Raw genomic sequence first — 26,889 nt, forward strand, 5'->3', positions numbered from 1 at the left:
TCGTACAAAAATGTGTGAATGCCAAGTCAAAGAGGAGGTCATTTCCTTCAATTTGACGTATGTCACTTAGCTGAATTTAGTTTCTAGTTTTCTTTCATTTTCACTTTATTTTCGACTCATTGGATTCAGTCATTGGTTCAGGGCTTCCGCAACACCCATGGGGAAATAATTAAAGGTGGCCTCATTTGTACAACAACCACAAATCATATGGTGCAATCCGCCATTTTGCCATCAAGCTGATCAACGGTTTGCCAACACACACAAAGATATTTGTGTGTGAGCAGAGAATATGCGAGAAAGAAGATGAAAACAAAGAGAATGGACAGCTGTTCGCGTGAGACCACCTTGTTAAATCCGCCTAGCGCAACACCTTATTCCTTTTTAGAGCTGTTTCGAATCAAGGACTAGGTCTAGATATTTCGCCTCCTTCGAAAACAGCTGGGTGATCCCGTCTAAAGATGGCGACAAAGATACTATGCATAAAATGTTTTGTGTACTCAAAAATTTATGCAAATTTAGACAATTTGTTACTGGAAGTCGTTCGTGTACGTTATTTGTCAGCAGAAAAGAGCTGGAGGGTGCGTGAGAGCAGGCAACATTTTGAGAATTTGGTATTCGAGAGCTTGCAAATTTCTACTGGAGTCTGTTTTCCCAGCAGCAATTTGCAGCATCGAAACAGGTGGCTTTTGAATACCAGCTGTTTTTATTCAAAAAAATAAAAGATAACACAGCTATTCTTACTCTCCTACAAATGTTTACTGGGACATTTTTACTGGAAAAGTACGCGACCAATACTCTGTTACAACAACAAATGGATATTCAAAACATGAAATATATGGCTTTTGTTGAAAAGTTGGTTGGTCCTATTTTTCTGTAGGTGTCCATCAAACCCCATTGCTCAACCTGTTCTAGAGCTAGATACCAACAATATGCCGTAGTCTTTTGATTAATAGTTTTGCTCGTAACTTAATTTTTTAGCCACTGTGGGTCGTTGCTATGAAACTTAAAAAAATAGAAAATTTTGTTTATTTTGAAAAAGTTTATTTTTTTATAAATTTACACTCAATTCTTATATTTACTCCGAAATATGGATGGCGAGGGAGATCAAACTTCTGTTGGACAATTCCAAACGCTGGTACGCTACAATAACCCTGTTCTGGTGGTAAAACATGTCGAAAAAAAGGCCGGACCAGCGGATTTGGTAAGATTTAAAAGTATAGCTCCTATGACCATTGGGTGACGTTTTTATCTTACATCTAAAAGGAAATCAAAAGGCCTCAAACGGCTGGAGCTCTTTTGGACACTAAAAAGGAAACAGAGGAAATTTTAAATTCTATTTTACCACCGCGCTGTTGGGAAGATGAAGGTCAATTGTGGCAGCAGACAGTATCCTCCACACCAGCCACAAGACAAGATGTCATTAACTTGCAAGAGATGCTAGACACTCGCTTGCAACAGACACAGGCTAGAGAAACAGGCATATGTCCCATTCGCCGGGAACTTTATTCCCAATGCTTTGGTAGGTTTCTTCTATTTTTTCTTTTAAACCCATTCACTTTGTTAATAGCTCATAATTGGAAATAGATGAAATTATACGCCAAGTGACCATCAATTGCTCAGAACGAGGTTTGCTACTTCTACGAATTCGTGATGAAATTGCCATGTCAATGGAAGCTTATGAAACATTGTATTGCAGTTCGGTGGCATTTGGCATGCGAAAGGCTCTGCAGGCCCACGAGGAAAAGGAAATGCTCAGAGATCGTGTTAAAACACTTGAAAGCGATAAGGAAACGTTGGAGGATATCATTTCCGATATGAAATTGAAAAATGAGCAAGCCGAAAGGAGAAATGCCGAGTTGAGGGCCTCCGAAGAAAAGAAATATCAAGAAGAGGTGGCCTTCCTCAAAAAGACAAACACTCAACTCAAGGCTCAATTGGAGGGAATCACAGCACCAAAGAAATAAAATGTGACTACAAAAAAAATTAAAAATTTTCTGGTTCGTTTTATATTTTTTTGAAAAAGAAAAATTTCTGCACATTTTTTCAATGTTTCAAAAAAGTCTATTGTTTTATTCATTATTAATCTCATCGTTGGTCTGGGAGTCCTGGGCATGTTCCTCTTCTTCCTCATCCACATCGATTTCGTTAACAATGGGTGTGGGTTTAAACGCTTTTGCTGCTGCCGCTTCTTGTTTGTTTTTGTCCTTATTTGCTGTTTCCTTGGCAGACTTTTTGGCAGGTGGTTCATATACTTCCATTGATGCCATTTCATTTTCCTCTTCTTCTTCCTCTTGGTCTTGTTGCTTGTCTTCATTGATCGCGTCTGCTTCGGTTGGTATGTTGGCATACATTTCAATATCTGCAGATTCTTTGGGCAGCTGGTCCTTCAACGTTTCCAACTTTTTGACATACATCTCGTACACATATTGAGCCATTTGTGTCATATTCTCCATTGTCTTAATATTTTCCCCAAGAGCGTTGCTCTCTTTGCGACTCGTGGGATAAGATTCATTTTCTACAAGTTGCAATTTTTGGGGCCGCCTGGTTAACTGCAAAGAAAAAAATTCTTAAAATCACTTCTCTGATATGGTTAAGGAATGAATTACCAATTTGAAAGTCTGCTGCAATTCCAAACAATTCTTGAATAAGCCCACCCTGCCAAAGATATAAAGTCCCAATCGGGCACGACTCATGGCCACAACCAAACGTCTAACATCTCGTATATGACCCACTGCTCTTGTACGCACCAAAGAAATTAGAATATAGTCGTTCTGCTGACCCTGATATTTGTCAACGGTGGTGATTTTGTGTGGCCAACCAATCAACGGATTATTGCCGCATCTAACATTGATGACATCTCGTATCAAATGCTTCTGCCCATTGTATGTAGTCAAAATAGAAATCTTCTCCGATGGATAGCCTATTAGACGCATATACATGTACACTGCCACAATGTATTCGGCTTCAGCTAGATTTTGATAAAAATAGGGATTGGGTTCCGATTCACCAACACCATTGAAATCTTCCACATTGACCAATTGGTAGTCGTGTAAAAAGCCAGCATTCGATTTTTGGTATTCTTCATTTTCCACAATGTGTGAAAGGTCATCGAGTTTCTTGTAACGCCACTTGTAAAGCGCACTAATATCGGAGCGAGCACGACCCTGGCCATCCAAGTCGACTGTTGGCACCCCAAGCCTTACAAGTCGTGTAAACAGACTTTGTTCCATATTCGAATATTTTTGGAATGCCATATTTTTTATAACCGGTGGCAACTGATGGTGATCCCCGATCATAATCCAACGTTTTAAACGATTAAATCCATCCATAGGATTTTGTAGCAAAAGCGGAATGAATGTTTCTATTTCCAGTATCTGAGCGGCTTCTTCCATTAGGACGTTGTCATAACGAAAACCCAAATTCACCAGCTCCTTGCGCTTCAATGCCGCATGAGTACAAGTCATGGCAATAACTTTGGCCTCTTTGACTAACAAATACTTAGAGCGGTCCAGTCCAGTTCGCAATAGTTCAAAGGCTCTAAACTCTTCAAGCTCTGTGAAAATGTGAGAAATATATCGGAAACATGATTTGGCAATGTCCATGTAGTCATCAAATGTCTCGCCCTTAAATAAGGGTTGGGGAGCATCGGCAAAAAATTTATTAAAAGGGAATTTATCTTCGAAAAATTTGCGATAAGCTTGGGGGCTGTCAGCCAGAGTCTTTGACACGTTTAGAGCCTCTCCTTGAAACTTCTCCCAACGTGCCATAACATTGTAAAGATAAAAATATCCCGAGGTCTCGCATGTATAAGCATTATCTCCAGTTACTCCCAAGGATTCCTGCAATTGCTGAACTTGGTTCAAAAGATCCAAACGTTTAGCCAAAACATAGTTGACACGTCCATAACGGCTAAAATCCTTCTCTGTCTCTAAGGCTTCTTCGCCATGACCCAAGCGCAACAAATGTCTCTCATCGATGTCCAAAGCCATGATCTTTTCGAAAAGTTGATTTAGAGCCTGATTGGAATGGGTAACGATTAGGGTGCGTTGATTTGGATGATTGTGATATATATTTGAAATGATTTGAACAGCCACATCAGTTTTACCGGTGCCGGGAGGTCCCACAACAACGGTTAGACCAGGTTGCATGCCGGCGCGTATAGCCTCAATTTGTGTGGGCGTAAAACGTATGGAATTCCTGTAATGATGCTAATTAGACTTCAATATATGAAAAATATAAGCTTGACTTGCTGTTTGGGTTTATTTTCCAAATAAGGACCACGATTTTGTATCTTATAGGTCTGGACTCGGATGCATTTAACCGGCTCAAACATCTCTTCGTCATCTTCTTCAGCATTGTTCGCTTCTTTGCTGGGTGGAACATCCTCGAAAACCAAACGGAATGGTGGCAGACGTTTATCTTCTGGAATATCACACTTCAATTCGTAGTGGGGGAAACTGTTTACCACATGGTCATATGATAGAAAAGTGTCATTAAAGTCTAAGGATCGTTCCTGAGAGAAATGGTAAACTGTTGACAAAAATTTTCAATAAAAACCATATTTTGCACAAACCTGATTGGGCATTTTTGAATAATGTGCTGCACTTGGATCACCATAGCCCAGTAGAATATCATGCAGCCATGTGGGTACCACGCACTCTGTGTTCATCAAATGACGTATGGTCTCTAGAACTGCTTTGAAATTATTCTCTTTGGGTTTGCGCCTCATGAGAATGTTGAAGCTTTCATAGACATCGTCTCCGCCATCTTGCAATGAATCCATATCCAGACGATACTGATTGCAATCCAACCACACTCGATAAGTCCTATTTTCTCCAGGCAATTGGGGACGTGGATCTGGCCCATCTTCAATGACTCGGCCATTGGCATCCAACATTCCCTCAACTTCGCAGCCTCGCACATAAACTAATCCAACTTGTGGAATGAAAGGCTCACGGGGATTGTATTTTGTACCTTGCAAAACAAGACAAAGATTTCAAATTTCAGTTTAGAATCAAATACCGAAAATTTAGCCAGTAAATTTCAATACAAGGTAGCTGACATGTATGTGAAAATATTTTTTAATGATTCAAATGACAAAAATGTGTGGAAGCAATCTAAATTTCAGAATCCAGTCACTTTCACATTTACTACACTAGAAAATGAAAACTCAAAAAATTTCATTTGAATTTGTAACGTGTCGTGCAAGCTACACTGTACTTATCAGAAAAAAATTGATCTTTTTTCCTTAGAAATCTGCATTACTTACCATATGCAGATGTTGGTTTCACAGTGATCAGAAAACAAACATCATGCTTTCGCAAATTCTCCCACTCCTCTTTGATTTCTTTGCGCACCGACAATGTGACCGATATATCTGCTCGCACCCTCGAAGGTTTCTTTTCACCTATGTGAGGCTTGGCCACCTCAACCACCGCAAACGAAGCTATGGGCAGGGCCATGCGAGCCCAACCACCAAATACAACACCACCATCCTCCGATTGCCATGGCAACATGCGACTCACAGCATCCTCAATGTCCTGGCGAATTTCATAGGTCGACTCCAAGCGAAAGAGATTAAAGTTGCGCAATAAATAGTCATGTAGTGTTAAAAATTGAAGATTCAGTTTTGGCAAAGCCAAACAGCCATCGCCCGAATAATATTCGGTGGGTACAACATTCTCATCCCATATAATATCCTCGGTGGGATACAAAGGCATTTCGTTAAGAGCATCAAGCTGAGAACATCGCCGCTCATGACGTGTGATTAATAACTCCTTCAGGAATTCCTCATCCAAACGATGCCATTCAAAAGGTGACTCCAGAGCATCAGGCACCAGATTCAGAAAACTCGCTATTTGCTTTAGGGCTTTTGCATCCAGACTGCCAAAATGACGTTCCAGAGAATCACGAGAATCAACATTGGCCACATTCGAAAGGGCAAACAATTTTAAATCGGGAAATTTTGCAAAAGCTGCTCTCTGCAGCGAAGTTATTTTCTTGTAATGAATTTGAGTCATATCATGGTCTGTTAAAGAGTCGCCCGTTACATCGTTAATTTCAAAACGAGAGTAGAATTTTAGCATGTCCAAGAGCTATGAGTATATGACGAAGAGAGAAAGAGAATAAAATTGCATTCAGTTAGATTATCTAAACTTGTTTGTGTGAGTAAAAAGGTATTGAGTAATGAGAGGAACACACTCTCATCTTTCCCTTGTCATAAAAAATACTTATAACTTAGCATTTATACATGTATTGGTAACTAACTCACAGCTGAACTATCTCTTTTTTTGTGCGCCATTCATTCGAAAGTGGACACCAATATCAACTAAAACAAAAAGGAATGCGAACACGTAACATTACCCATTTAGAGCATATGTATTCGTGAATCCTGTATTTATGGCTATTTATGGGCTTTCCTTTATAGGCATTCATTACGAGGTCAACATAATACATAACAATAACTCCATGACAACACAAATTGGAACGAATTCCACACTACAATACGATATATGGATACGGATATTGGGGAGTAGTGAGAAGGGAGAAAACGTTAAGTATCTATAAATAATATATTGGTAAATAGTTTATCAAGTAGGTACCTATAGACTTTCGTAAAAAAAGATAATTTAAATACTTTTTTTATATCAAATCTTAAAAATACAGTAAGTACACTCACGAAAATATGAACATTCGTTGACTTCTCTAAAATATGAACTCAGTGTACAAAAGCTTAAAAAAAGAACAGCTTATCTTTGTTATAAAAAAATCGAACATTTGTTCTCGTATTTAACTATTTTACAATAATAAATGCTTGTTTTTTTTTTTAAATCCATTAAACAATATATTTATATATATCTTATATATAAAATCAATTTGTGCTTGTTTCTAGGTTTGTTTGTTTGTGTGTTCCTTATAGACTCAAAAACGGCTGAACCGATTTTCTTCAAATTTTCACAGATGGTGCATAATGATTCCGTGCTGAAGGTAGGGTACTAAATTTTCTAATATCTGTAGGGGGCGGAGCCTCCCTCTTAACCTAATTTTCAGAAACGCCATATCTCGGAGATGGGTGCAGCGATTTAAGCAAAAATTTGGTATCCAAATTTCGGATGGGGTATCTAGGGGGGCCGCCCCACCCCCAAAACTTACAAAATATATATATAGACCAATCATGACAATATGGGACTCAAATGAAAGGTATTTAAGACTAGAAAACGTATCTGATATCCAATTGTCGAACTAAGTTTTTGGGGTTCTACCCCTTCCCAAAACACCCCCAAACAGGACTTCTTTTCTGACCATGGCAATATGGGACTTAAATAAAAGGTAGTGTGGAATACGAATCTGATATCCAGATGTGGGACCAAGTGTTTGGAGGCCGACCATTACCGTGAACATGCCCCAAAGAGCACAAATTTACGACCATAACAATATGGGGCTCAAATGCAAGGTCTTTCGAAGTAAAGCACAAATCTGATATCAATATTTGGGAAAAGTGTCTATGGGGCCACCCCACTCCCATAATACCACCCAATAAGTTTTTTTTTAGAGTAGAACACGAATCTGTTATGTATTTTCAAAGCAAAGTCACTGAGTGACCGCCCCATCCCCAAAACACTCCCCAAACCGGTCATGTTTGCTGACTATGGAAAAATGAGCCTAAAATGAAAGGTATTTGGGAGTAGACCATGAATCTGATATCAACATTTGAGATCAACTGTCCCATCACCATAACAACCCCCAAATAGGACGTATTTGCTCACCAAGACAATTTGGGTCTTCAAGACAGTGGAGTTCGATATTCATAATTTTTAGGGCCCATACCCCAAACCGGACATATTTGGCTTTTGCAATAAGGGATTTGAATGAATGGTATTTGAGATTAGAAAACGAATTTGATATGCAATTTTGAGGTCAATTCCAATAAATGATATATGGATATATGAGAACAGAGCACGTTGCTGATATATTTTCAGGACTTAGTGTTTCGGGGACCACCCCACTCCCCAAAACACCCATAAATCGGGCATATTTACCGACCATGTCAATTTGGGACTCATATGAAAAGTATTGGGGAGTAGAACACGAAATTGATACCCATTTTCTGGGGGTCTACCCCTTTCCCTTAATAGAACACAAACAGCAATTATATACTCACCATCGCAATATGGGTAAAAATTTGCCGACCATGCCAATATGTGGCTGAAATGATAGGTATTTGAGATTAGAAAACTAATTTGATAACCAATTTTGGGGCCAAGTGCTTGGGGGACGCCTCATCCTATAAACTCTACTTAAACCTATGGCGGGGTTTAAATAAATAAATTTTACAAAAGAGATCAGGACCAAGTGTCTACGAGACCACCTCACCCCCGAAAACACTTCTAAATAGGACATCATGAGAATCGTGAGTAGAATACAAATTTGATATCAAAATTTGGGTCCAAGTACTGCCCTGACCCCAAAACTCTTTCAAATAGGCAAATTGGACGATAATGACAATATGGGACTCGAATTAAAGGTATTGGGGAGTAGATTACGAATATGGTCAGGAAGGAGGAGTAGGGTATATAATTTGTTGATATTAGATGAGGCGGATCCTCCCCCTTTATTCCAAAAACACAACCCAAAATCAAGGTTGAATCGATTGGGACAATATGGGTATCAAATGAAGAAATTGGAGAGTAGAATACAAATATGGTATTAAAAGTTGGGTCCAAGGAACCCAGGGGCCACTCCAATCCCAAAGGTTCCCCAAACAAACATATTGGACATACATACCAATATGGGACTAAAATGAAATTTTTCGGGAGAAGATAAAGAATATGACATAAAAAACGATGTCTAAGTGGGAATGGGAATTTTAAGACTCAAATGAAAGGTATTTGGGAGTTGATTACGAATATGACATTAAACTTTATGTCTACGAATCTAGGTGGCGATTACCTCCACAAATCGCCTCGAATAGATTATTTGACCAATTAAAACAATGGGAGATCAAATGATATATATTTTTGAGTAGAGTGCGTCATTCAAATATGCGCTCAAGTGGCAGAGGGAGTGTGGCCCACAACCCTCATATAGACACCCTCCACCAAACGGCTGTATACATCAATCATGTCAATAAGGGGTTGAATTACAGGTATATGGACTACGAATCTGATATCTTCATTCTGCCCATATATCTAGCGGACCACCTCACCACAAAACAGCATAAACATAAATAAATAACATAAATGGCTGAACCGATTTTCATGAAATGTTCACAGCTTATAGAGGGGGCCAACCCCGCTGAAAATCGGGTACTTCATTTTGTGATAAGATCCAAACAAAAGATACTTGAGAGTAGAATACGAAACTTTTATAAAAATTTCGGGTCAATTCCCAGGGGGTCGACCCACCCCAAAATTATGGACATGGATACCAAACGGAACTATATAGGATTTTAATGAACGGTATTTGAGAGTTAAATACGAATAAAAACTATTTTCAAATTTGGACCATGTCAAAAGGGGACAGCTGTATAAATCTATTACTGGGGTCGGACGATAAATTTAAGCCAAAATGAAAATCAATTTCGAAAAAAATGTTTAAAAAATAAGATTAAATAAAAATTTAATTAAAATAAAATAAATAATATAATAATAATAATAAATAAAACAATTAACACGTGCAAAGTTTGGCCAGACCGAATCTTGGGAATCCACCACCATGGATTCTGCTAAAATGTGGGAGCTATTGGGTTGCCCAAAAAGTAATTGCGGATTTTTCATATAGTCGGCGTTGACAAATTTTTTCACAGCTTGTGACTCTGTAATTGCATTCTTTCTTCTGTCAGTTATCAGCTGTTACTTTTAGCTTGCTTTAGAAAAAAATTGTAAAAAAAGTATATTTGATTAAAGTTCATTCTAAGTTTTATTAAAAATGCATTTACTTTCTTTTAAAAAAGCCGCAATTACTTTTTGGGCAACCCAATATATCTGGTTATAAACCGAATTAGACCGTACTTGGCGCAGTTGTTGAGAGTCATAACAGCCAAATCGTATAAATGTCGCGGTTTGTAAGGGTTCAAGAAGTTTGATCGGGAGATCGGTTTATATGGGAGCTACATCATGTTCTTGGCCGATTTTGACCGTACTTACAACAGTTGTTGGAAGTCATGACAGAACACCACATGCCAAATTTCACAAGAATTGCTTCCAGGGGCCAAGAATTCAAACTGGGAGATCGGTTTATATGGGAGCTATTTCAGGTTCTTCACCGATTTGGACCGCATTTGACACAGTTATTTGAAGTCATAGCAGAACATTATGTACAAAATTTCAGCCAAATCGGGCGAAAATTTAGGCTTACAGGGGCTCAAGAAGTCAAATCGACGGATCGGTTTATGTGGGGGCTATATCCAAATTTGAACCTATGTGGCCAATTTGAACCTATGTCGACCGCTATCTTGATTTCGACAGACGGACGGACATGGCTTATTCGACTCAGAATTTCGAGACGATCAAGAATTTATATGCTTTATGGGGTCCTTCATCAATATTTCAAGGTGTTACAAACGGAATGACTAGATTAGTATACCCCCATCCTATGGTGGTGGGTATAATATTAAAATAAATTGTGGTTAAAATAAAATACAATATTCCAAATTTCGGAAAAATTTTCTTTAAATTTAAATCAATAAAAAAAAGTCCATACCTACTTTAAATTTTTTTAATTTTGACAAAATTTTAAAACTTTTTGAAATTTCAGCAAAAGGTATACCTATTTAGCTTATTTAATACATGTCCAGCATCCTTTTAAGGACTTTTTAAAACTTTATCGATGAATTTTCTACGAAAACCAATTCTAATTGGTTTTTTATACGCTCCACCATAGGATGGGAGAGTATACTAATTTCGTCATTCTGTTTGGAACACCTCGAAACATGCGTTTAGGACCCCATAAAGTATATATATTCTTGATCGTCATGTCATTTTAAGTCGATCTAGCCATGTCCGTCCGTCCGTCTGTCTGTCGAAAGCACGCTAACTTTCGAAGGAGTAAAGCAATGCGCTTGAAATTTATAAGTGTAGGTCGGTTAGGATTGTAAATGGGCTAAATCGGTCCATGTTTTGATATAGCTGTCATATAAACCGATCTTGGGTCTTGACTTCTTGAGCCTCTAGTGGGCGCAATTCTTATCCGATTTAGTTGTAATTTTGCACGTGGTGTTTTGATATCACTGCCAACAACTGTGTTAGGTATGATTCAAATCGGTTCATAACCTGGTATAGCTGCCATATTAACCGATCTTGGATCTTTATTTCTTGAGCCGCTGGAGCGCACAATTCTCATCCGATTTGGCTGAAATTTTGCATGAGGTGTTTTGATATGATTTCCAATAACAACAATAACAGTGCAGGTTATATGTACATAACCTGATATAGCTGCCATATAAACCGATCTGGGATCTTGACTTCTTGAACCTCTAGTTTTTTTAATAAAATTTATTAAATATATATATTGGGTCGCCCAAAAAGTAATTGCGGATTTTTCATATAGTCGGCGTTGACAAATTTTTTCACAGCTTGTGACGCTGTAATTGCATTCTTTCTTCTGTCAGTTATCAGCTTTTACTTTTAGCTTGCTTTAGAAAAAAGTGTAAAAAAGTATATTTGATTAAAGTTTATTCTAAGTTTTATTAAAAATGCATTTACTTTCTTTTTAAAAATCCGCAATTACTTTTTGGGCAACCCAATATATATTTTTTTTGAATTAAACTGAAAATTTCGCTCCCTTTTTGGGCGAAATTTCGATTTCATTAATTTTTCATGACTTGAACTCATATTCACCTTTCGTGCCGAAATCCCATTTTTATATTTGCTTAAATGAGCAAACTGCCCATTCTACATGTATTTCATCTTTCGTGCTCATCTTAGTTTTTTTGTGACCGGCGAACTGAGTGAGGTTAATATTTATTGTCATAATAAACATAACTGCACTCTATATACAATCCACATGCGTGCATACATACCACTCATGCCACTAACAAGTCTATTACTATAAATTATTTATTTCCGTACTATTTAATTACGGAATTGCGATTACGATGACACACCACAAAGCCGGAGGCGGAGAAGAAGTAGTATGCAACCCTATAACGTGTGCGTTTGTTTGTACTTCTTACACTCAAGCTTTGCTTAACAACTGTCAATAGAACTTGGTTCTCTTGTCTTGACTCTCACTTAGTTCTTTAGATAGGGAAATATGAGAGAAGAGCTGAGTTGTATTAATTGAATTTCTGGGAAAAAAGGTAGAGGAAGGTAGGTGAGAGTGAAATGTGCAAATTGGGGATGAGTTTGTTGGCGTTGTACAATTGTGCAAGAAATAGAGAAACATCAGCTCTCAGAGAAAAGAAGAGTAACATACAGTGAATGCCATTATTAGTCGGTTTTTGTAATTTTTTTACAAGTTGAAATTTTTAAATTGTAATATGAAACAATTTGCTAAAAAATTATTTTTAATCCAATTTTAAACTATATCCTCACAATGAAACTAATCATAATCATAACCATGTTATAACAAGTAAAAGGGCATTAAGTTCGGCCGGGCCGAACTTTGGATTCCCACCACCTCGGGTATATATGAAAACCCCCTTTCGTCACAATCCGGTGAAAATTAGATAACTTATGCTCCCAAATGCGGCACGGACATTAAGTGGTCTAATAAATAAAAGTCTCTGTTGAATTTTGTATTTAAAATTTCAACAAAATCGGGTAATAAATAAAGCTTTAATGAGCTTTAGGCCCTTAATCTATATGACAGCTTTATCCAAATACAGTCCGATCTTTTCCATATTTGGATGGCCTAAAACTACTTACTGTTTCAAGTTTCAGCGAAATCGGAAAAAAATAAAGCTTTTATGGGCTTCATACTATTTATCAAATATGGTTTGGTTTGGATCGGTCTAAATATAGTCCGATCCAAACCATATTTGGGGCGGATGTCGGGAGACCTAAAATTACCCACTGTTTCAAATTTCAGTGTAATCGGACAATAAATAGGGCTTAGTCCGATCTAGGCCATATTTGGGTCAGATGTCGGGAGGCCTTAAACTACTCACTGTTTAAAATTTCAGCGAAATCGGATACAAAATAAAGCATTTATGGGCATTAGATCCTTTATCGTCAAATCGGTCTACATAGAAGCTATATCCAAATATGGTCCGATTTGGCCCGTTCAAGAACTTAACCAGCGCGGATCAAAAAGACGTATCTGTGCCAAATTTCAGCTCAATATCTCAATTTATGAAGGCTGCAGAGTGATTACAACAGACGGACGGACAGACACACGGGCATCGTTGAATCGTTTTAGAATTTTACGACAATCCGAAATATATATACTTTGTAAGGTTGGAAATTGAAATTTCGATGTGTTGCAAACAGAATGACTAAATGAATATACCCACGTTGGTGGGTATAAAAATGTTAGCTTTACATGTGTCCCAAAGTCATTGATACGCATTCCTAATCGCCTGATATGAATCCCCTTGAAAATTTGTGGGCCATTCGGATCGATGTGTTTGTGTGTAACCTTAAGAATATTCTTTAACAAAAAAATGATATTTATTTTATATAATAATAAGTTAAATATCTACTTCCAAAATATGTATTAAAAATATGCCAAATCATATAACAGGGGTGATAAAAATGAGCGATATTCAACGAAGTCATAAATTAACACTTATATATATACACTGTTAAATATTACTCACGGTATTATAAAAAACCGAATGTTAATGCTTGGATTAAAAAAAAAAATTTTTCTATTAATTTTGTTTTTAGTGAAATTTTCTTTATAACAATGAATATTAAATAATTTCATTTTGATCTCTGAAATACAAACATACATAGATAAAAATTATTGCCCACCAAACTTTTATCGTGTCTTTTTCTATCTAGGCCCACCAAGCTTTTATCGTGTTTTTCTATCCAGGCATGGACATTTTTTCAATCAAAATGTTTTTTTTTTATAAAATACTGAGTATTAATGGCACTCGCTGTAAGTTTGCTGAAAACTCTGAAGGCAAGAAGTTAGAGTTTTGTGCCTGCCAGTCCCCATGTTAGTGGATATTTGACTTTCGTGCTGGATGGGATTGATAATAAGAGCGCGCGCTCATTTCGTGTTGGTTGTTGTTTAATGGAATTTGTTGATGTGAAGAATGATATGGATAAACAAAAGTGGCTGCAACAGTACAGACCATTATTGTTGTGATTTTACTCCTCTCATGCCACTTGAATATAAACAAAAAGTAAATATAAATAAAACTTACTAAGAACAAAAAGACTTTTAGGAACATACCACAAATGTGCCTAGTTGATGACAATCATCAGCCGTTAATGCAGTTTAACGCACTCTAAACAAACCAAAAAAATTACTGACTTCTTACTGGAAGAGCGAATCCCACAAAAGCAACAACAAAATCCGAGAAACTATGTATTTTTTTTGAATGTGTGTATCTGTGTGCTCGTTTAACTCAAATTCGTAAGCAATCATTTATGTGTGTGTGTGTGTGTGAGACAGAGAGAGAGTTTTAAAAGTTGATCTTGAATTATGAATACCGCCCAGTGTTGGCACAAATAATAAGTTGGTACTTAATGTGGATACAAAAGTACGAAAGAGCTGATAATTTTTGGTGTTGTCAAAATTGATCGTTAGAAATGGGTAGAATACAAATATGGGTTAGGAAAAAGTCGTAGGGGTTAATTAAGAGGCTGTAGGCACTTAAACATTTCGACAAACATATGGAACTGTTTTCAACTTAAATGCAATATTTGTCCAGAATTGAGGTCTTACCGTGTAAAGGCTGGTACTATATTCATTTTTCGCAGGTGAAAACACATGTTTTTTAACGGTTACATTTTGATACACTACAAAAGTCTCTATGGTAACATAATATTTAAGAAAATTTTCATAAGTAATAAGGAAATGTCCTACTGAATGAAAATCAGAAAGTTTTTTTCTTTGCTTCAAAAGCTATTATCTAAAAATTTCGCCAAAAGCAAATATAGTTCCGCCCTTAATGGCCATAATCTTATTTCAATACTCTTGAGGAGTTTTATTTTCATAAGTACCATTTATCTCCAGAAACTGGTGATATTTGTGTTACCACTTTTCACAGATTTTGAAAAAAGACGAGAAAACGAAGGAAAAAGGGAAGAGGAACAGATAATTTCTCTTTGTTTGAGTGTTCAAAAAATATGTTTTTAGGAATTTCCTTATAAACTGCACAAGCAGGATTATTTGATAACAGAAGACTCCTTTAGGGAGGGGAGCTTTACCCTATCGAATACCTGTGGGTATCCTTATTAAAAACATTTTTTCCCTGGGACTTATTTATATGTAATTAACTTATAATAAATATATATGAGATTAAAAAAAAACAACAGCAATCCCATGGCAGCCGGTTGTACGTACCGGATCGACCCGATGGAGTAATTTATCGGCAAGGGCTGCCGCCTCAGTGTACAACACGCCGCTACAACAACAACAACAACATAAGATTAAAAAAAGAAAGAAATTAGCTACTATGGCCCTCTGCTCTGCCTCGGGTTTATAAGGCAGTAATTTAATATCAAAAGGTACCAAAATATCACCTTTATCATCTCTGAGAAATCCCACCAATATCAACCACACTACTCACAGTTATGCCACACATACACAAACAGACACTTTGGCTTATCTGACGATGACGTCTTTAATTTCAAAAGTCTGGCTTGTTTTTTATCTTGCAGATGTTATTTAAACAGTTAACACAAAGACAGACAGTCGGCAGCATGGACTACAGATCCGTGAATCGTTGGCTAATCTTAGCATATTCCTTGGCCTTGATGACTGTCAAGGCACATGCCAATTTGCAACAACAAACCGGCGACACTGGCCACAATGATGCAGGAATCAATGGCGTAGGATTTGGCACTGGCTATGGAAATGACGGTGACGAAGGCTTTGTAATGATAAACAAATGCTGCGAAAAATTCGAAATACGTATCGATTCAATTTGCAGTCAAGTCAATAAGAGTGGTAGGTATTGTATATACATATGGCTGAAACAACATGCTTTAACCAAAAAAGAAAAAACCCAAACACAAGCTGACTCAAACATTGGCCAAGAGAAAGAAAGCTACCATGGTTTCATTTTCTTACACACCTAACGTACGATGCATTTTACCCCTCTTGCTATGTTTTATTGCAGAATATTACCAACCAATGTTTACCAGCTATGGCGGCCAACATAATATGCCGGTAAAATATAAATTCGTCATTGGTTTACCAGCTTGTGGTTCCATGCAAACTTGGCCCATTTACCATTACCAAGGTGTAAGTTCATTATTTTTCTTTGTTTTGTTCTTTCTTTTATTATTCATTTTGTTGTGTTTTTCTCTGGCAGAGCCCTGATAAGCTGGTTCTCTTGGAAGATGGAAAATTGCGACATTACACCAACACCAATGAAGACGATGAAAATTCCGATTATTCCGAGTCGTTTGGAGATGATGAAAATAAACCGTTATTTTACGATTATGGACGTGATCAATACTGCATTGATAGGGTAAGTTAAATATGATATGAAAATTGTCGTTGTTGAATATTTAAAAAAACTTACAGCACATTTTGGTTTACTTAAAAAAAAATCCCCTTTGTTTTCCTATGTTTAAATAGAAGCAAGTCACAATGTGGTCTGAAGCCGAACAATATGTGAGGGCTGCTATATAAGTTTCTGGCCCAGGCAACAGCAACTATTTGCAACCAGGTGCTGTAATTTGTGATTTCCTTTGGGAAGTTTGACATTTTCTAGCATAATCGTTTTGACGTGCAACCATCATTTGTGTGGTTACAGTGACTTAAAAAAATTAATTTGACAAAACAAATGGAATTAGCTCGTGAACATTTTCGTGCTGCCATTTTTTACAACTTTCGTCGTGGGTTATCACGAAAGTGCATATGGCACTGTGAAAAGCTGGTTTAATGAATTAAGTCGTGGCCGACGCTCACTCATTCCGTGAAAGCCGTCCAAAAACGGCCGTTGTACTAGAGAACATTGATGCCGGACGTGAATTCGTTAATTTATCGTCATGTGACACACCGTGAAATAGAGCCATTCTCGGGCATTCCTTCCACCAGCATACATTCGATATTACATGAAAAAAGGTTTGTTCTTGTTGGATGCCACACAAATTGGCAATCGCTTAAAAAAGGCTCGTGACGAATACAGCGAAGAAATGTTGAAAAAATACAATCGGGTTGCTTCAAAATGAAATAAAACAACAGTCGACAGTTTGGATCTTCAAAGACTAGCCAAATACAACGAGAGTTGTTTGTGGAAGAAGCATTTCGAAGCAAATGGTCGCCTATTTATGCAAAACTGTTCATGTGGCGACTGTTTCGCTTGAGCAACGCAGGATTGTTCATCCTAAGAGGTACACTACGATATTATTGCCTGAAGTCTTCGGAGAAATTCGAACAATTAACAAGAGCCGAGTTGGTAGCGTGCTTGGATTGCCGGTGCAGGGGTCGTTCAATGCCCGTCAGAAGCCTTGGTCTGTCGCTACTATGGTATCACATTGGACTTAAAATTGTTTAAGTGAGTCAGTAAAGGATTGCCACTCTTACCTATACTAACCTAACAAGAGAAGATGAATCACTGTTCGCCATGACAATGCGAGCTCTCACACATCGCCTCAAACCAACGCCGGTCAAAACGTCGAATTTATGAGTCATCCGCCGTACTTCTTTCTATTCCCGAACATTTCAATGCATATGCGTGGTCAATGATGTTCGTCGCCAGAAAATGCTGTTGAAGCGTTCAAAAACCATGTTTCGAGGTGGAAAAAGTGCTTCACAAATTGGTTTGGGCGTATGCAAAACATTTTTGGTGATCAAAATTTGCATTTTCATTATTAGATCAGAAATTTATATAGCACCCCTTGTACTATTGATATCATCAATTATTTTATAGAAAATCGTTATATTTTGTATACCCACCACCGCAGGGTAGGGGGTATATTCATTTAGTCATTCTGTTTGCAACACATCGAAATATCAATTTCCGACCCTACAAAGTATATATATATTCCGGATCGTCGTAAAATTCTTTACAACGATTTTTTTGAGTAGTTTTAAGCCTCCCGACATCTGACCCAAATATGGTTCAGATCGGACTATATTTAGATATAGCTGCCATATAGACCGATCTCCCGATAAAGGGTCTGAGGCCCATAAAAAACTTTATTTTCAACCGATTTCGCTGAAATTTGAAACAGTGAGTACTTGTATGTCTCCCAACATACGACCGAAATATGGTTAAGATCGGACTATATTTAGATATAGCTGTCATATAGACCGATATGCCAGATAAAGGGTCTGAAGCTCATAAAAGCTTTATTTATTAACTGATTTCATAGAAATCTTAAAAAGTAAGTTGTTTCAAGCCTCCCAACATCCAACCCAAATATGAGTCAGATCAGACTATATAGATATAGCTCCCATATAGACCGATCTTCCAATTTAGGGCATTTATTAAGTAAGCCAGAAAACACTTTAACCGTTCAGTAGCCTATGAAGAGACCTTGCCACTTTTCGTGACCTTTTCCTTACTACCCACTTTTTGTTGCTGATCTATATCTGAATTTCAGTTTTTTTACAAAAATTAGGTAAAACTTTTTTTATTAAAAAAAAAAAAAAATCAAAAATGTGCAGAGTGCTTCGTTGCCACCAAAAATGGTTTCCGATCGGCCTATATGGTTTCGAGGGTTTAATAGGTGTGGGCCGGCCCTGTATACTTGGTCCCGAATACAAATATCTAAATTATACTCTACTTCAAATGACCCTCCAATTGAACACCATTTTGTCCCAATCGGCCTTCATGTCGGCTTGGGTGGATTTTTGGGCTGTGGATGGCCCCCTAAGAACTTTTCCCCAAGTGTGGCACCCCAAACAATTGTTTCGATACATAATTACCGGCCGTGGTCTGTATATCTGTAAGGCAATGGAATGGGTTTGCAGAGCCTTGTTCTCAAATAAAGCTACCACATTGAACATCGAACAGCAATCATTCACATGCGAAAAGTTTCCCCACTTTTTCCTAATCGAAAATTTGTATTTGCAATTGCATTCGAATGCATCGCATCATTAATGCACCTCCTGGGAAAAAAATGCATCATTCTGAGTAGATACTGGCCCCATTCAGATCCTAATATTTGGAAGGCAAAAATCTGGGTTTTCGTTAAAAGTTTATTTATGCCAAAATTCATTTTTTCTATTCTAATGCAAAATTTTTTTATTAAAAATTGGTTTAATCTCTTTTCTCTTCTTTATATCTTGTTGCAGGCTATTTCAACATCTGGCAATCACCGACAGGTCTTATTTGCTAACATTTGTTTGGCCAAGAAAGAATTAAAATGGACCGATACAAGTTTTTTGATGCGTAAAATATTGAATCCTATATTTCATGTGATATCCTTGATAATGCTGCTCATAATAGCCATAGTGTATTTCATTTTACCCACCTTAAGGTAAGTTAAAGTTAAAATTATGTTTGACGAATTGATTGAAAACTGTTTTTCTTTTTTATTTTCTTTAGGGATCTGGTGGGCAATATAGTAACGACTATTGCCGTTTGTCTAATGGTGGGTCAAGTGGCCGATCTTGTTCGCATATTCACCGAATTCACTTCACACGTTAGTTTCATTGTGGCCGACATAATATTGTACTTTAGCATATTGGCTGCCTTCTTTTGGTTAAATAGTTTCGGTTACTATATTTGGAAGACATTTCGCTCACGCAATGTATTCTTAAGGGTAACTGATGCCCGCAAATATTGCTATTACTCGGCCTATGCATGGGGCACAACGGCATTTATGGCAGCAATGGCTGTCTTTGCACATTTCTTTTTGGATGCTGAGACATATAAAAAACAAAATGTGGTAGCCGATCAGGAGACAATGGGCTGGTTGGGTATAGCCATATTTTTTGCACCCATAGCCTGTACCATACTGGTGGATATATTCTTCTATGTGACAACATTGAAGCTAATAAATCGACGAAATGTTTATGGACGCATACAACATAAGTTAAAAGCTAAGTAAGTAGATGATTATGTTATTTCACTTAAGATGTGTTATTTATTTTTTTTTGTTTTTCCTCTTGCAGCTTTATAATGTTTGCATTAATGCTTTTAGTTTTGACCGCTGGCTGGTTATTCCTATGTCTCTCTTGGCTAAACTTTGAAGGGCTATTCTATGCCCAAATTGTGGTCAATGCACTGCAGTCACCCTTGCTGCTGTACATCTGTGTTCTAAGGCAAAAGCATGTAACATTTCTTCTAAAGAAATCGTGTTGTTACAATGAACCACCTTCAACCAATGATTGGGGCGATGAGATGCATTATATGAACTGTAATGATTATTAAGTAAACCAGTGCTAACCAGTCCCTTCCTCTTCCCTCACAAACAATTTTTGGCAGCGAACTGATTTTTATATATAGTAATGTTATCGTATGAGACATGACAAACTTTAGTGTTTATAGAAAATTTAGCATTTAAAAATGATGATCAAGTACAACTATTGCGAAATTCCATTAAATATATGTAGAGATGTTATGTGATGAATTCTGCTGAAAACTCGGCACGTAGTCTACAATCGGACACATCGTTTGTATTACAAACAACTCAATAACTATTAATATGTATAGGTTTTGTATCTAAATCTAATCATGACTCACCTAAGTGTTAGGAATTTTTTTTATAATAATCCATTATATGTATACATTAAATGTATATTAATTAAATATTTACAAAAAACAAAACAAAATGAATAAAGTGTACTTAATTTATGACTTAAAGTTAAAAATCATTTTTAAAAAATTACATTGATTAGTGGTTGTGAAGGAGAAAATTATAATGATGTTCTCTACACCGAGAAAAAAATCGGTTTCAATCACGAAATTTATTGATCCAATTAGTTTTTTTTATTGAAACTGCTTTTGTCACAAAAACGGTGATATCAATCACAGTTTTCGAAGTTATCGTTCGAGTTTTCGATGATTGAAAAAATTTAAAAAATTGCAAATTCAATTAAAAATTTAATTAATTAATTAATTTTTCAATTTATTCAATTAAAGAAATGATTGAAATTTCAGAAATTTGCAATTAATTTTTTCATTGGATAAAAAAATTAATTGAAACATTGAAAATATCATAATTATACCCAACACAACTAGATGGGAGCATACTAATCTAGTCATTCCATTTGTAACACCTCGAAATATTAGTCTAAGACCCCATAAAGTATATATTATCTTGATCGTCTCGACGTTCTGAGTCGATTTATCAGTCCGTCCGTCGAAATCACGTAGCGGTCGAACGCATAAAGCTAACCGCTTGAAAATTTCCACAGATACTTTATATTGATTTAGGTCATAAGGGATTGCAAATGGGCCATATCGGTTCAGATTTAGATATAGCTCCCATCAGGGACGTAGCCAGAATTTCTATAATTTTTTCTAAAGACAAAATTTAAAAAAAAAAATTTGATTACATTTTTTCTAAAGACTACATTTGATTTTTTAAGGACTAACTTTCAGCGAAAAACTCTCTAGACAACATTACCTCAAGATTATTTTTTAAAACCAAAAATTAAATTTTGCATAAACATTTTTAAAGTCTTTTTATTGTGCTTATCTGTCCAAGACAATATTTTCATAAAATTTTATCTATAGACAAATTTCAATAAACATGTTTAAAGACAGAATTTTAACATCGATTCTATTGTCCGATTTTGATGAAATTTTGTCTCTATATGTAAAAGAGACGCGTAATTGACTGATCAACGCCCAGCCCAAACAGCTAAAGCTTAACTCATGAAATTTGGCACGAATGTGGGTCTTGGGTCGTAGGTGCGCGATATGAAGGGGTTTTGTGATATTCGTACGTTTAGGTACTAAAAAGTACGAAGTGGTGGCTTTTTACCCATCGCGAACGGATGGGGGTAGAATTATGATTTTGGGCTCAAATTAAAGAGCGTTTCAAAAAAATAAGGATTAGGTGACAAAAATTTCCTAAACAGTACCGGAAGTCTGAAAAATTTTTACATTTAGTGCCACAATTGGTAATTTTTAGTACCTTCTTTGTTAAGTGAGCTAGAGCTTTGAATTTTGGTAACCTAATTTGCTATGCAAAAAAAGTTTTTGGGCATTTAGAAACCAAAAGTACCAAAAATGGTAAACTTTGCATAGGGCGAACGGGTAGAACTTCGAAATTTGACTTAAATGATTGTTGTTGCAAAATAAAGGGGGTAGATAGAAAAAATATGAAAAATAGTAATGAAAACGGGAGAAGTCCCGTACCATATTTGGTACCATTCACACTTTTACGTTTTAGTACCAAAAAGTACGAAATAGCTTATTTACTTTTACAGTGAAAGGGAAAAGGGTAAAATTAAAATTACCGATGTCTTGACAAATATACGATAACTTGTACCAAAGATGAATTGTTGAAATCGTGCAAGGAGTAGAATAAAAAGTACCTAAGTGCTGTAATTGGTACTATTTAGTACTTTCTTTATAGATTGAGTTATAGCATTGAAATTTGGAATACAGTTAGATCTAGGCATTATGTACCGAACGACCAGAAGATTTTTCAGATATTCGTTCATTTTGGTAGCTACATCTTGGCAGTTTGCAAGGGATGACTAGAAGATTTTTTGGAAATTTGTACATTTAGTTACTAACACGTACAAAATTGTACTTTTTTTACGGATTAGGCTAAAGATATCAAATTTGCGTACATTTAGGCACTAAAACTTTCAAATGTCCTTTCTTTCGGATAAGGCTAAAGCTAATAAAAATTCGATACAGTTACAAATGGAAGCCACAGGGCATATGCTAGTATATTCATAATTAAGAGGATTTGTAGTGACGTAGCAATTTGTTCAAATAATTTGAATTTTAAAAATTTTTGAAAAAAAATCTTTTTATTTCCTAAGCCCCTAAAACAACAAAATAATTTTCTTAATTTTTTATGACCATTTAGCGAAGAGAGTTAGATTTAATGATTTCGACATAAAATAGTACCTGTTGTAAAAAAAATTAGGATTATTACCATAAATTTTTTATAGAAACCATCAAATGCAACAAGACATTAAAACGGATTCCAGAAATCTCACTTGAAAGATTTGGAAAATTTTTTCGTTTGATTTTTGGGACATAAAAAAATTGCTGACTTTTGATAAGCCAATTTTCAGCCAAACATAAAGGGAAAAATTGTTGTAACTGGTTTAAGTCGTCTACTTTACGCCAATCCAAATTTCCTTACGATACCTCTTTCCTAACTCGAGCTACAATTTTTCTAAGGCAGCTATTCTTGGGTATTTTTAGTCGTTAAGGCGACCCTGGGCACACGGAGCAACACCAAGAGCCGTTGCCGTTGTATACCGTTCGAAGCCATTAATACAACTTCCAAAAGATATTTGCACTGCATAGGCAATCGGTGTAAAATTCAGCTTTGAGTTTTTAATCAAATAACACCGACGATGTGTTAGTTCCTACGCACAATAGCTAACACAATTTTCTAAAAAAATTGAGGTGTCTTTACCAATTTCACAGTAAAAAGAATTTGGACAATTTTCGATTTTGAAAAAATGTGGGATGGAAACGTGGTTTAATGCTCAAATTTGTTTTTGCACTTCGGTTAAAAGAACGCATTTAGCTCCAATTTATGTGGTGTTCATAGTCCTTACAAGAAGCCTAGCACGGGATGACTGTGAGAACCATACGGGTTGGAACAAGGCAAGGCGAGTTATTGGCGCCTTCAAATAGTCAATGGCCATAACATTTCCGCTGCGAACTGTTCTATGGACCGGAACGAGCTGTCTCACCTATAAAGCTTGACGAGGATCGCTACATCCACATACATATGTGGCTACAACAACAACAAGCTTGGCAGGTTGCGGATAGTGGAATGCTCCATATACCGAATAGGTCCAACTGTAGTCGCAGGCAGTCAACGATATCGTGTGGAGTGTCCCAGTGAGAAGCCGGGCGCCACCAGCTCTTGCTTAAATACTCAGTGCCAATGATACTCGGTGTGACTTGGCAAGTTATTGACTTTAAGTAGTCAAGGGCCTTAAACTTTTCTGCGACGTTCGATCCTATTGATCGGAACGAATTTGTTTGCTTATGGATTTTAAAACGAATCTCTACCTCCAAATACAAATATGTGGCTACAACAACATAAGAATAGGTATTTTCGAAAGCGGACGAAGTAATGAAGGAAATAATAAAGGAAAAAAATCGTTGTTTAAAATATAGATCATATTGGAGTTATGAACGTATGACTCCAACGAACTCACAGTATGGATTATTTGCTGATTTTGGCATAAGAAAAAACGGCTGGTTAGGATTTGGGAATAAATAATACCCATTCCTGATAAGAAGTCCTTCAACTCGATTGAAAATTTTACTTAATTTGGCCCAAAATTATAATTTTGCTTGCAAAGGGAGGCCGCCGTAGCACAGAGGTTACCATGTCCGCCTATGAAGCTAAAAACCGGGGTTCGAATCATGACGAGATCATTAGAAAAAACATTTTTCAGCAGTGGTTTTTCCCTCCTAATGCTGGCAACATTTGTGAGCTTAAACTTGAATCGGACTGCACTCATTGATATGTGAGAAGTTAGCCAATGTTCCTTAGTGGAATGTTTTCGGGCAAAATTAGCAATTTGCTTGCAAAGGCCACTTTTGTAAAAAGTTTACTACTGCCTTTTAAGACCTCATAAATTGTTAACTGCAATTTCACTTACCTGGCCAAACAATTTTCCTTCCGGACGCTGAACTAAATTACAAATTTGTGATCGCACCAAAAGATGTGTGTCATCGAGCACTGTATTGAAAAATCTTCTTGTTGGCAGCAATGCCTCCAAATCTATCATTAGCTCCAAAAATCGTTCGCAATATTGTATAATACTGGGCTCGATGGGACCATCTGCAGGTAAATTTTCAAGAACAACTAGAAATTGTCTTATTAAATTCTGTAGAAAATGTCGCTCCCATTCAACTTCTGGCTTCTTTTCGTTTTTCTCTTTTTTCTGCAGCTTTTTCCAATAGCGTTTCCATTCCGGTGTTTCGCGTAGTTCTTGCTCTAAACGTTCTATGAAGAGATGCAGAAATACAAAGTCATATAAATTACAATATATGGATATACCCATATGGACTTACTAGGTTGTAAACAAATCCACATTGAAAGCGAAACCAAACGCTTAACCTGATTTCTACATAGTTCTATTTCCATGCTATTGAAGCAGTGGTTAAGAAAAACCAACAAAGCGGTTTTCTCTCGCACCTGTGTTTTTCCCGAATTATCCAAACATTTTTCCAAAATTTGTCGAAAGAAGCCTGGGAATTCAGTGGGTTGCTGTTCAAAGGTGCCCCACACCTCAACTCTTTCACGAAATTTCTCATTGACCATGTAAACAATAGACATAACATGGCTGTGTGATGCTCCTTCACGTTTATAATTTGGCCACAAGTATCTTTCCAAATATTGACTGAATTCGAGCATCACAATGCGTCGTGTCGAATTCGGATGTTCGACAATCTCAGCGCGATATATATCACTTATTATATCTGGGTTATAGGGCATATGCTCCTGACTTTCTGGTGACCAGTATTTTGAAGCAACCTAGGTATAAACTAAACGTTTAGCAACTCTAAGCTAATTGTGGTCACGAAACTTACATCCCATATTACATCGTTCGAGAGTTGTGAAACTGTCATTTGCGACACTTTTTGCTTCGCTCCATCGGTTCCCACATCTCTTTTGCCTTTTACTCTGGTTGCGTTTTTTAATTTCATTTTCTAATAAATCCAACTTCACGAACTCAGCTAACCACACAAAAAAATAAAAACATTAAAGTAAACAGAAAATGACAGCTGTCATAAAGGTATATTTGAAGAAGAAAGGGCAAGCTGTCCCGGTGATTAACAGCTGCCTCTCTTAGGATTCACTAAATAAGGTTGCGAAAAGCGACCAGAAGGCATACCCTTTTTTGAATTCTTTGGTTTTTATTTTTATGGTTCGCATTTTACGGCGTAGCTCGCAAAAAAAATCTAATTTTTTGCGTACCCTCTAATTTTAACCCCAGGTAAATACAGTTTCGCCAATTGAAATAAAATTGTTATTTTACAATTGTTAATTTCATAATGTTTCAAAAAAGTAATCGCATGACATATATCGGTATTTGTGTCATTTTTAATCGGTACATTTATACATCCTTAGTGTTAATTTTCTGTTTTCGGCAGATGACTTAGGCAAATTTGACATCCTTGATTATATTAGAGGGGCCAATCCACTTTATGTTTTTGCAAGTCACCTAACCTTCGGTTAGTGAATCCTAACTAACCGGGACATTATTTTAATGCTAACAAATTTGGTTACAATTTTAAGATAACTTAGAAGATATGGCAACATTAAGGGTGGTACTATATTTGATTTAAGGCAGATACCAAGTCGGATTTAAAAAGGTGGTCTCACGCAAACAGCTGTTAACAGCCGGCTAGGTTTGACGGTATTACGAGGATAGATTTTTGTTTGCATTCTCATTTTTGTTGTCTTCTTTCTCGCATTTTCTCTGCTCGTGCGTACACACACGCACACAAATTTCTGTGTGTGTTGGCAAAACGTCGATCAGCTTGATGACAACATGGCATATGATTCGTGGTTATTGTACAAATGAGACCACCTTCAATTGTTTCACCATGGGCTGGTACTATATTCGATTTTGGCGATATTTTTCGCCGATTACTTTTTTGAGATAATAGATTTTAAGAGAAAAAAAAACTATAAACAAATT

At 36.6% G+C, this 26,889-nt stretch overlaps 3 protein-coding genes across 7 annotated transcripts; 2 read left to right on the forward strand and 1 right to left on the reverse strand.

Annotated features, from left to right (window-relative positions):
• Positions 1–2,060, forward strand: LOC106083356 (putative inner dynein arm light chain, axonemal). The gene is made up of 3 exons (XM_013246302.2): positions 1–1,201; positions 1,264–1,519; positions 1,585–2,060. The coding sequence occupies exons 1-3, from the start codon at positions 1,088–1,090 to the stop codon at positions 1,962–1,964; spliced, it is 750 nt and encodes a 249-aa protein (XP_013101756.1). The 5' UTR covers positions 1–1,087; the 3' UTR covers positions 1,965–2,060.
• On the reverse strand, positions 1,984–25,949 carry LOC106083273 (RNA helicase aquarius). 3 transcript variants are annotated; one of them, XM_013246188.2, is made up of 8 exons: positions 25,775–25,949; positions 25,256–25,718; positions 24,841–25,187; positions 5,270–6,095; positions 4,574–4,974; positions 4,251–4,513; positions 2,607–4,197; positions 1,984–2,549 (listed from the first exon to the last, which is right to left on the reverse strand). In XM_013246188.2, exons 1-8 carry the CDS (start codon positions 25,889–25,891, stop codon positions 2,070–2,072), a joined length of 4,488 nt encoding a protein of 1,495 aa, XP_013101642.2. In that variant the 5' UTR covers positions 25,892–25,949; the 3' UTR covers positions 1,984–2,069. The 3 variants fall into 3 exon arrangements, with proteins under 3 accessions (XP_013101642.2, XP_013101657.2, XP_013101650.2); XM_013246203.2 differs by lacking the exons at positions 24,841–25,187; positions 25,256–25,718; positions 25,775–25,949 and adding an exon at positions 15,689–15,812; XM_013246196.2 differs by lacking the exons at positions 24,841–25,187; positions 25,256–25,718; positions 25,775–25,949 and adding an exon at positions 14,318–14,401.
• Positions 14,112–20,861, forward strand: LOC106083327 (probable G-protein coupled receptor Mth-like 5). 3 transcript variants are annotated; one of them, XM_013246266.2, is made up of 7 exons: positions 14,112–14,296; positions 15,780–16,068; positions 16,241–16,365; positions 16,436–16,594; positions 19,372–19,556; positions 19,625–20,125; positions 20,194–20,861. In XM_013246266.2, exons 1-7 carry the CDS (start codon positions 14,207–14,209, stop codon positions 20,450–20,452), a joined length of 1,608 nt encoding a protein of 535 aa, XP_013101720.1. In that variant the 5' UTR covers positions 14,112–14,206; the 3' UTR covers positions 20,453–20,861. The 3 variants fall into 3 exon arrangements, with proteins under 3 accessions (XP_013101720.1, XP_013101728.1, XP_013101736.1); XM_013246274.2 differs by lacking the exon at positions 14,112–14,296 and adding an exon at positions 14,430–14,529; XM_013246282.2 differs by lacking the exon at positions 14,112–14,296 and adding an exon at positions 15,293–15,626.
• Positions 25,950–26,889: the final 940 nt, after the last annotated feature.

This window comes from Stomoxys calcitrans, chromosome 2 (genome assembly GCF_963082655.1).
Source record: "Stomoxys calcitrans chromosome 2, idStoCalc2.1, whole genome shotgun sequence".
NCBI classification, from domain to species: domain Eukaryota; kingdom Metazoa; phylum Arthropoda; class Insecta; order Diptera; family Muscidae; genus Stomoxys; species Stomoxys calcitrans.